Here is an 11,695-nt window from a genome sequence, read left to right on the forward strand (position 1 = left end):
AAGATTATCTTCTGTGTCTGTGTTAATTGGTTTCCCTTTTCTTTGTTGAAGAGGGTCTGTGCAATCCTTCTGCCTAGTCCGCCATCTTGCCCCGCCTCTGTTACTCCTCTTCTCTGAGCTTGTTTCCTCATTTACAAAACAAGGATAATAAATACCTACCCTCAGGAACATTTGAACAGAGGTGCAGGTTGTTAACCGTCTGAGTGGGGCTGGAATCTGGCCCACACTCAGCTCCCCAGGCCCTGGAGCAGGTTGCCTCCTCCTGGTAGGCCCTTTATTCCACTTTGCACAAAAGTTGTGGCTCTGCTTGCCTTGCAGAGTGTGCTGAGGATTAAAGGGGAGCTAGCACAGTGCCTCCTGTTGTAATGTGCATGCCCTTTCCCCTTTAATCTCTTGAAAGCCTGCAAATCCACAAAGAGAAATGAAGTCTAGAAAAATGGGAGCCCCATTTCACAGCTGAGAAGACTGAGGCTTTTTCCTTGCAGTTGCAGGTCTCCTTCTAGGGTGGAGCCTGGAGAAGAGCACAGGCCTCTTGACGCTGCCTGGGGGCCCTTTCTCCTCCGTCCTTTTATGACATCCCTTTTATGACCAGGGGCAGGGGTGCAGGTGGCAGTTATTTCTGTTTCTGCAGGAGTTGAGCCAAGTGCAGACCCACGTATCTGACACCAATGTGATCCTGTCCATGGACAACAACCGCAACTTGGACCTGGACAGCATCATCGCCGAGGTCAAAGCCCAGTATGAGCTGATTGCTCAGAGGAGCCGGGCTGAGGCTGAGGCCTGGTATCAGACCAAGGTGAGGAGAATGCCTGGTTTAGGTATCTGGGCCAGGGCTGGACCCAAACCTTTTTCTATTGTGAGAGACCTGAGTCTCTAGGCCCCTTAGAGGGGCCTCCAGCCTTGAGGGCAGGCTTGGGGTTAGTACTTTGCATGTGGCCCAGTAACTATGTGAAACCTCACGATCATGGCTTTGGCCTCCAGTATGAGGAGCTGCAGGTGACGGCTGGCAAGCACGGGGACAGCCTGCGGGACACCAAGAATGAGATTGCTGAGCTCACCCGTACTGTTCAGAGGCTGCAGGGTGAGGTGGATGCAACCAAAAAGCAGGTGGGTCTTGGCCTGAAGGCCTGGGATCAGACCTGGAGGCTGGTGGGGGAGGCGGGACCTTCTCATCATCATCCTGATGGGCAAGACTTGTTTTTCTGATGGATAAGACACATTCAAACATTGTGCTATCAAGATCAACACTCACCAATTACATGGGCAAAAGCCTAGATAGGGGACCAGACTTGTCCAAGGTCACATAGCATATAAGTGATAGAGCAGGTAGGATGACCTCCTTCAAGGGAACTGGGCCCATCTCCAGGAGGTCAGACCAAGAGGCTGAGGGTTCAAGGATCCAGGTCACAGATGCTGACTCCATGTAGGATATAGTTAAAAAATCTGGACACCTCCCCAGATCAGGGTGTGCATTTGGTTAGCAATGAGATTGTTGCAATATTTAAAAAAATCTTTTCTAAGGCACTGAACTGAGGTACAATAGGAGGGATCGAAATTAGACTTCAGTAGGACTTTCCCAGTGGTGCTACATGATCCTGCTTATGTAATAGCATCTCCTCTTTCAGATGAATATTTCTCCTTCCTTTTTTTCCCATTTGGTTGGGGCAAAGGGGGTAGGGATGGTAGTGCCTGGCTTGAGGGCGGAGTGATGGAGGGGATGATTCTGGAGGATGTTTCCAACCTGTCTTACCCCCTGTGCAGTGCCAGCAGCTGCAGACAGACATCACAGAAGCAGAGCAGCGTGGGGAGCTGGCGCTCAAGGATGCTCAGAAGAAGTTTAGAGACATGGATGTGGCCCTGCATCAGGCTAAAGAGGACCTGGCAAGGCTGTTGCGTGACTACCAGGCCTTGATGAATGTCAAGCTGGCCCTGGACATGGAGATCGCCACCTACCGTACCCTCCTGGAGGGCGAGGAGAGTCGGTGGGTGGCCTCACCTCCCTCAATTTATAGGGCCTTCTCTGTGCTGTCTGGTGAAAGAGCTTGTGTAGTCTAACGGTTGGGGCAGGGGAGGCAAGGGAGGAGACCAGGAGGCTGGGCTCCTAACTCATCAGCTGAGGGTGATCTCCAACTTGTGCCTACTGCACCTGCCTCTGTTTGTTCTTCTTGATTGGCACAGTCATTGTACTGTTAAGCTGTATGTATGGTCACCAGCAACCAAACGAGCATGGGAAGATGTAGGAGATCTCTCTTGCAGCATCAAATTCCACCATCAGTGGAAGTTTTGATCCTGGGTGGCACAAGTGATTTGTGCTCTACTACTAACCTAAAGGTTGGCAGTTTGAACTTACCCAGTGACATCATAGAAGACAGGCATGGCAATCTGCTTCCATTAAGATAACAGCCAAGAAAACCCTTTGGAGCAGGTCTACTCTGTAACACGTGGGGTTGCCATGAGTCAGAATCAACATGATGTTTTTTTTTTTCTCTTTGAGGAAGGCAAGAGTGGGAGAGAAAATTACTTTAGTGAGAACCTGGGTAGCTTTTTGTGGCGGAGGCTTTGTTTCCCTCTGAGCGGGAATGCTATCCATGGCCCACAGGGAGCGGGGATGGGGTGGGGGACATGAGTGGCATGACCTGCTGGAGCTCTGCTTCCTCCACAGCTTTAGGACCTGGTAGAAGGGTCATGAGTTCAAGCATGAGCACATCCACTCTTTTTTTTTTGTTATTGTGGTAAAATACATATAATATAAAATTTGCCATTTTAATATTTTAAGTATACAGTCAGTAGCATTAACTACATCCACAGTGTTATGCACCAATCACCACTATTTATTTCTAAAAGTTTTTCATCACTACAAGTGGAAACTCAGTACCCATTAATCAATAACTCCCCATTGTCTCCTCCTCCCGTCCCTCGGTGGTGCAAATAGTTAACATGTTCAGCTGCTAACTGAAAGATAAGAGGCTCAAGTGCACCCAGAGGTGCCTTGGAAGAAAGCCCTGGCAATCTACATCCAAAAAATCAGCCATTAAAAACTCTATGGAGCACAGCTCTGCTCTGACACTCATGGTGTTATCATGAGTCAGCCCCTGGTAACTACCAATACCTTTGGTCTCTATGTATATACCTATTCTAGATATTTCACATAAATGTGTCTGGCTTAGTTCCCTTAGCACAATGTGTTCAGCATTTATCTAGGTCATGTATCTGGACTTCATCTCTCTTTATGGCTGAGTAATATTCTCCTGTATGTATGGACCACAGCACATGTGTACACTTATCATTATCTTCCAATGTTGCGCTCTGGGCCTTGGCTCTCGAGAGTTGACTTACCAAGTTGACCCAACGCAAAGGCAGAGGGAAGGAAAGGGCTTTCGCTTGGGTTCTTAGGACCACTGACCCCTCTCTTGGCCTTTCTATTTCCTGCAGGATGTCTGGAGAATGTCAGAGTGCAGTTAGCATTTGTGAGTATTCTGCTGCCTGGGCCTGCCCTGCCCCTGGCCTGGCTCTAGTCCTGTGCTCAGTTCATTCAACCTGTCCTTGGCCTCAAGCACACTTCCCTCCATGGGTGCTTCTGGGGCAGGTTCAGGGGGGTCCCAGAGAATGCAATTCCTGCCCCTGGATCCTCTGCTTCCCTTGGTTCCCTGCTTGCTTTCCTTTCCACTCTTCACTGACTCCTGGATGCCATCTGACCCTCTCCAGGCACAGCTGGCCTGCCTAACCTGGTCCCTTTGCCTTGCAGCTGTGACTGGCAACTCTACCACTGTGAGCGGAGGTGGCTCAGCTGGCATCGGGGGAGGTATCTCCCGGGGTGGGGGTGGGGGAGGCATCAAAGGTGGTTTCAGCACCAGTGTGGGCTACTGCTCTACCAAGGGGGGCACTGTCTCTGGGGGCACCTCTGTCCTGCGGAAGACCACCACACTCAAGATGTCGAACCAGAAGTATTAGCTGCTGAGCCTTGTAAGCCGGGAACCCTGCAAGCCTCTCTCTGCCCCACTCACCCACCTCTGCTACTCTGCCCCCATAATCCTCAGGAACAGGAATAGCACAGAGGACCAAAGATGTCATGTATTTGCATGCTAGACTATTTGTATGTAATTTACATTTGAGGAAGGGCTCAAATCTATCCAGGTTTTCTCCTTGGTTCTTCAATGGGACGGAAGGGGAGGTTAGTCACCAGCTTGAGTGAGGAGTTTGGTGACGGGGGGAAGCGGACACCTTTAGACTATTGAGCGGAGGCTGGCTTTCCCAGGCCATCTTGGCTTCTTCCTCTTGGCTTATCTACTCTGAGCTCAGGGTAGGCTGAGGGAGGAGAGACAAATTGAGAATGGTCCCCCAAAGGCCCTTCAACCTCCCCAGTCTCTCACCAGACCTCTACCCTGAATCTACCCACACCTCCCTCCTCTGTCTGTGCCTATGTCTCAATAAACAGCAACTACAGCTAGCTCTCTGTGGCTCCAGAGTCTGTCCTTCCTGGGGAACTGGAATTGTGTTAGGTGATTAACTCCTTGATTGTTGAGGCAGCAACAAATACCACCAGCACAACCACACACTCACTGTGTCCCAAGCACCATGCTAACTAAGCATGGTAACTCATTGCCTTCAACGACTCTAAACCGCAAACCCAGCTCATTGCTGTTGTGTTGATCCCAACTCACAGTGACCCTATAAGACAAGGTAGCACTGTCTCATACCCATTTCCAAGGCTGCAATCTTTATGGAAGCAGACTGTCACATCTTTCTTCCACAGAGTGGCTGGTGGGTTTGAATCATCAACTTTTGGTTAGCAGCTGAGCATTTAAACACTGCACCACCTTTTTCCTCTTCATCTCAACAGTCCCCATCTTGAGCCTGGATCCCATTCTATACCTTAAACTCAAGTAATTCCCCAATTGGCTGACTTCCTTTTCTTGTCTTTCCCATACTTCCATACTCCCAGACCTCGTGACCAAATTAATCTGCCTAAATCAAGGCTTTCCTCAAGTTCTTCCTTTCCTTAGCACAGGTTGTTGTTGTTGTTATGTGCCATCGAGTCAGACCCAACTCATAGCGACCCCCTCCTTGGGTTTCCGAGGCAATATCACTACGAAAGTAGATTGCCCCATCTTCCTTCCAAGGAGTGGCTGGTGGGTTTGAACCACCAACCTTCTGGTTAACAGTCAAATGCCATAGCCACTACGCTACCAGAGCTCCCTAGCACAGGTTACTCCTGGATAATGTTGGAATGGATCCTCTTTGATGTTCCCTCCATTCTTTCAGCCTGGCTACTCAGTTTTCCTCCAAAGAGCCCAGAAAAGGCCTGTGAGAGCTCCTGCCAGAGTTATGGGACTATCAAACCAGTTGCTATCGAGTCAATTCTGACTGATGGTGACCCCATGTGTGTCAGGAATAGGGTGCTCCATAGGGTTTTCAGTGACTGATTTTTCATAAATAGAGTGCCAGGCTTTTCTTCCAAGGTGCTCTGGGTGGACCCAATCCAATAACCTTTCATTTAGCAGTTGAGCACATTAACAATTTGCATTCCCAGGAACTGTGGGCATGTCAGCAGAGGGATTTTGACTCAAACCATAAACCACAGTTCAGGAACATTTAAAACTCACTGTCATCAAGTCAGGTCCGACTCATTGCAACCCCTGCTTGGTTTTCTGAGGTGGAATCACTACGGAAGTAGATTGCCCAAACTTCCTTCCAAGGAGTGGCTGGTGGATTTGAACCGCCAGCCTTCTGGTTAACAGTCAAATGTCTTAGGCACTACGCTATCAGAGTTCCTCAGGAACATTTAGTGCTTAGCAAAATCAGCTCCACCTCACCAATCTGAGTGATCCTCAGATTCAGGAAGCAATCCCACTTACAGAGTGGCTTCCCCTCTCAGGCATCTGGGCTGGGGGGCAGTGGATGAAGTGTAGACTACCCTCAATGTGCAATAGGAGTGATAGCTAATGCTTACTGAGTGTTTGCTGTGAGCCGGCGCTGCTATCAATACTTCAACTCATGTAATCATCACAATAGCCTGTGATATGTGGCATTTGCAGATGAGGAAACTGAGCCACAGAATGATTAAATAAGCAATGTAAGGTCACACAGCTAGTAAGTTGTAGAGCTTGGCTTGGAATTCAAGCCTGTCTGGTTTGGGAATTCACATTCATCATAATTAATGGGATATGCATCTTGTATAGAAAAACACCAAAAAAACAAACCAAACTGAAAGAACCCCAAACCCATTGCTGTTGAGTGGATTGCAACTCATAGTGCTCTATAGGACTTATTTCCAATGCTGTAATCTTTATGAAGGGAGCTCTGGTGGCATAGTGTCTAAGGCATTTGACTGCTAACCAGCAGGCTGGCGGTTCAGACATCTTTCTCCTCTGGAGGTGCTGATGGGTTCAAACTACTGACCTACCGATCTTTCAGCTTGTTGTTGTTGTTGTTATGTGCCGTCGAGTCGGCCCGATCTTTCAGCTGGCAGGGCTCAAATCTATCCAAGCACTTAACCACTGTGCCACCAGAGCTTTTTTGTACAGAAGAAGACAGAGATGTAGGAGGGGTGGAGCTGGAAGGGACGATGGAGGCAAACTTTTCATTTCATAGATGAGAAAACTGAGGTCCAGGGAGAGGAAGAACTTGCCCAAAAGCCACAAGAAGCTAATGGCAGAGTGAAAAATAAAAATTTGTTTCCACTGAAATTAGATTTAGGGCTTAAAAATTAAACAATGATAGTTTTAATAAAACTTAATGATTTCATAACGTGTCAGGAGGACCTACTGATAGTGAATGTGGTACTTAGAAATACATACTGAAAGTCGGGATTAGCCTGGCTATTCCCTGGGATTTCCACATTGAGTTCTTGGCGCCCGAAGACCCCAGAGGCTGCTTCTGTTAGTTAGAGGGGAGGTCAGCTGGTGGGAGTGTTCACAGCCCCTTCCTCAGAGCATCTCTCCTTTTATTTATTTTACAAATGGGGCTGTGCATGTGATCATTAGAACGGTTTTGCTACCAAAACATATTGGAAAACTCCTACTTGCACTTGTCCAGGTGGGAAACCAGGAGAGGTTATTTTCTACCCCTAGGAAAGGGGAGACCCTGTGCACAGACCCTCACCCTGCTTCTGAGTAATCCTCCTTCTCTCACTGCCCTCTCGTTCCTTCCTGAAATGCTGACTGGTCTTTTGCAGCAGAATCTCTGATCCCCAAATTGGCTCTGGCTCCCCAAAGAGTGACTCAGGCACAGCAGGGCAACCAAGGCTGAGGTGACTGAATGGGGCGAGGGCATGGGCCTGACCAGGGAGGGCGTTTTCCCACACCACACATGTGTTTAGGACCCAGGCTGAAAAAAGACCTTGGAATCTCTGTAATCCTAGGGCTGAATGTGAGAGCTTGCCTCCCCCACCCAGAAAGCCCTAAGCAAACACACTCTCCTCCCCCTGCTCCACACCCCTGTCAGCTGTTCATCCCTCTTTGACAAGATTGGAACAGCTGCCAAGTGAGGAAGGGTCATGGAGTACAATAGCAAAAGCTGCAGGGAGTGTAGAGATCAGCTTTGTGATGCTGTTGCTGTCAGACAGTCACCCTGTCCAATCCCTTGCCTCTGGAAGACCCAGATAGGTAGGAGGGAGCTTTCTCATTTGTAGGAAAAGAAACTCTTTCCTATGTTTTTCTCACTTTTTGGGGTAAAATCTCTCTTGCATAAGAAGTTCTTCCTTAAGTCTACTTACTCATGCTACAGTTTGGGGATTTTGTGAACTTCTGCCAATTCTGATTTAATAATAAGGTCACAGGATATGGCTGTGGACTAGAACTTTCTTATGTTGGTTGTGGGTTTGTTATAGGATTTATAATTAAATTAATTTGGATTTAGTTAATTGGAGAACACAGAATCGGCCCCACAGGACAGTGTCATACCTTACTGGGTCCTTGTAAAGGACTGAAAACCAAACCAGTTGCTATGGAGTTGATTCTGACCATGGCAATCCCATGTGTATAAAGGTCAAACCCAAACCAGATCTATCGCCCATTAAGTCAATTCCAACACATGGTGACCCCACGTGTTTCAGAGTAGAACCGTGTTCCTAAGGGTTTTCAGTGGCTGTAATGTTATGGAAATAAATCACCAGGCCTTTCTTCATTGAAGCTGCAGGTAGATTTGAGCCACTGACCTTTTGGTTACTAACAGAATACAAACCATATGTGCCACCCAGGAACCTGGATAAAGGACAGGGCTGCATAAATCAAAAAGCCAATCATATGATGAAAGCAAGGACAGAAAGTAGCTGAGCCACCTCTGCAGAATATGTAGTGTGCTGGCCAAGACCCTGTCGCTGTTCTGGTGACTATAAGCTGAGGGTCTGGATAAGTTGCCATGGATTTTTTTTTTCTTTTATTTTCTGCAGCTCTGTGTGGAGAAGAATCACTAAGATAAGGCATTGTGATGTAGAGGTTAAGATTACATATTTTGAAGTCAAACAGACAGGACTGGCGTCCTACCTCCACCACTTACCAGCTGTGTGAATTTAGGCAAGTTACATAACCTCTCTGAGCCTCAGTGTTTGCACCTCCATAACTTGTAAATGACAATAGCAATACTTCTCTTGCAGGGTGACAGTGAGGAATGGAGCTGTTATAAGAAAAGCACTCTGCTCTGTGTCTGACATATGTGCTCTCTCTAAATGAGAATCCCTTCTACCCGAGAAGCATTACAGCCTTTCCCTCATTTTACTTCATGTCTCAGAGACGACTTATGTCTCAATTAAGACTTATCTGCATAGAGAAGTACCTCAATTATGGCCTCCATAGTCTGCGTGCACCATAGGCACAAAATAAGATTGATTATATATTACACATTATCCTGCAGGAATGCACAACCCCCTAATCCCCTGTGCAAGCATCTTGTTTCATGCACTGGACATAATTCTAGGTTCAGCATACAACAAAGCTTTCTCCTAGTATTGCAGTATTGCAGCCAATGAAGACAAGAAGCAACGAAAATGTCCCAAGTGCCCTTGGACTTCAACTCTGCTGATGCAAATTCTCTTCTGAACTCAAAAGTTCCTAATACAATCTTCAGGGCAAATGGGGGAATGGTGCTGTGAGTGTGAGAAACAAAAACCAAGGTGAGGCAGCCAGGGGTCTGGGCTCCGGTGTCTCATGAGGCAGAGAACTTGGTGAGCCCCCTATCTCTGCTTGGGACAGGAAACTAGAAAATAGGACTTTAGCTCCATAGGTGGTGGATCACGGTCTCCTCTGCTCCAGCAGCTGCAGTTCCCAGTCTGTGAGTCCAGACTTGGAGTAACTTTATTTTCCTTCCTAGCCATGCCCCTTCCTGCCACCAGGATGGATATAAGAAGCTCCTGTGACATCAGTGCCTGAAAAACCCCCTTGACTTGAACAGTCCATTTGGTCAGGTTTGCTTAGGTGCTCAATTCTGGATTGGCCTGCTACACAAATTAAACTGCTGACCTGATACCAGACAGAATGGTAGGGGTGCAAAATTGTAGAGTGAAGAGCCTTTGGGACGATGCTGATGTGGGTTCAAGTCCCAGCTCCATCATATGCTACTTATGACCCTGAGAACTACCTTATCTCTGTGAGCTTCCAAGTGGTCATCTGTAAGCAAGGCTTATAATACTGCATAGAGCCTTATGAAGATTAAATGATAAAGTGTATGTAAAGCACCTAGCGCGGTGCCTAGCATAAAGCTCGTGCTCAATCAGTATGCACTGGATGGTCAACCCTTTCTACTTGAGGACATGGTGCTGGCTCTAGAATGCTCTCTTATTACAGGTGAGTCCTTGTGCTTTCTCCCGTGGGCCTTCGATGGGTCTGAGGTTCCTCCTATTCTCACCACCACAGCACTTCACCTGCCCTCCATTTGCTTAGAGGCCACCTGGACAGGGACAGAGAGAGCTCAGCAAAGGCTGAGGTAGATGGCTAAAAGGGTGGGGTACAGATGAGAGGTAGGAGTAAAGAGAGACTGGGCGGGGAGAGGAAGAGGATGGGGGAGGGGAGAGAGAAGGAGTTGGCAAAGGCTGAGAGCTCCAGCCAGCTTGGCCTTCCACACACCTTGTCCTTGAGGCCTCCCCCAGGCTCTTCTCACCCAGGGTCCCTGCCCTTTCCCTTTGTATTGAGCAAACCATTTAGTTTTGCTGTGGCCACTTTTCATTTGGGGTCAGCTTGGGCCTGTGGGAATAATCTGGGCCCTGGTCACTGCTATTGCTCAGATTTAGGATCTTTGCCAAAATTGAGAGTTCCTTACGAGAGACTGAGGGAGGCTAGGAGAACACCAATTCACCAACTTCTCCTTATAAATATCAATGACAAAACCTTGGCAGGAAGAAAATGAAGCCTACTGTGTGCCAGGAACTGTGTGTACAAACACTGTATGACCTACTATGTGCCAGATGCTAAAGGTACATTGTCTCACTACCTATGTGGCAGGAGGGCCCATTTTATAGATGAATGAAGGGGTTCAGGGAGGTTAGGTGACCTCTGCTCAAGAGTGCACAGCTAGAAAGTGGCAGAGGTGGGATTTGAACACAGATCTGTTGCACTCAGTGGGGAAGAAGTTAATTGAGGGTGTGTAATGAGGATTTTGCATTTAAAAGCATTACTCTAAGAAGGCGGCCAGATATTTCATCAGACCACCAGAGGAGTTCCTAGCACCAAAAAGTCATAAACTCCTGCCCTGAATGCTGAAAAAACAGAATGCAAACAGCTGGGCAGCCCACGGAGCAGGAGGAGCAGTAGTTAGGACATGCCCAGAGAACTGTGTGGACACATACCTGAGAGAAAGTGGGAGTCCTGAGGGTCTGGGACAGAGTCGGGGTTTTCATGATTAGTGGGTCTTTAGGCATTTTTCCCCTTTAGATTGCCTTTCACTTTTGTGTATTAAGCACTTAGCACCATGCCTAGCACATAGTAGAGTCTTAATAATTGTTTGTCACATTGAAGTGAGTCTTGATCTATGTTTAGAAGGTTATAGACTGGAATGTGGAAGATTTCCCTTTTGGTGTGTGTATGTGGGTCAATTGTGAGTCTGGAAGAATAATAATGATAATAATAACAACACATATATGCCCAGCTTCTAACAGCTTACAAACACATCATTAATCATTATCTCAAGGTATTCTGAAATGTGATGAAGGTAAATGTTTGCATTATTTCCAATTTATGGATGAAGCCACTAAGCTTCAGAGAGTGACTTGCTCAAGGCTTACAGAACTGCTAAGTGGCAAGCAGTGCACTTGAACTCAGGCTGTGCACTTGAACCCAGGCGTGAAAAAAACTGGTGATACGTTGTGTGGTCTGGAACAAGAAGGCAGTCATTGGGCTGGTGAGATGGAGGTACAGTGGGTGGGAGGCCTGGAGGACTGGGCCCAGGCAGGGCCTTCTGATCCAGGAGGCCCTGGGGCACCAATTCAGGTTCTCCCGGAGGGGAGTGTGATGGGATCCAGTAACCTGTGCCCTCCAAATGACTTCTGTAGGTGTGTTTAGTGACATGCTCAGCAGCTGCGAGAAGGATGGGCCAGTGCCAAAGGCCCAGCCCAGAGATGTTTCAGATGTTTCCCTTTATGCCCCTGTTACCAAGCCCTTCTGCTCCAGCACATATAAGAGACCCAGGCTGAGGGCTCTGGCATTCACTGGCCTGGTCCCTCTCGCTTCTCTTTGATACCTCTGAGCTTGCTCACTTCTCTCCAGCC

General features: G+C 47.8%; 1 protein-coding gene across 1 annotated transcript in view; it reads left to right on the top strand.

Moving 5' to 3' along the window:
• KRT79 (keratin 79) overlaps positions 1-3,951 on the top strand; it is a 19,196-nt gene extending 15,245 nt beyond the window's left edge. Inside the window, exons 5-9 of the mRNA XM_007949546.1 lie at positions 632-796; positions 982-1,107; positions 1,762-1,982; positions 3,433-3,467; positions 3,746-3,951. Coding sequence (XP_007947737.1) covers positions 632-796; positions 982-1,107; positions 1,762-1,982; positions 3,433-3,467; positions 3,746-3,951 — 753 coding nt within the window. The remainder of the gene's footprint in view (positions 1-631; positions 797-981; positions 1,108-1,761; positions 1,983-3,432; positions 3,468-3,745) is intronic.
• The last annotated feature ends 7,744 nt before the right edge of the window (positions 3,952-11,695 follow it).

This window comes from Orycteropus afer, unplaced genomic scaffold (assembly GCF_000298275.1).
Source record: "Orycteropus afer afer isolate SDZICR_OR568_19922 unplaced genomic scaffold, OryAfe1.0 scaffold00247, whole genome shotgun sequence".
NCBI classification, from domain to species: Eukaryota; Metazoa; Chordata; class Mammalia; order Tubulidentata; family Orycteropodidae; genus Orycteropus; species Orycteropus afer.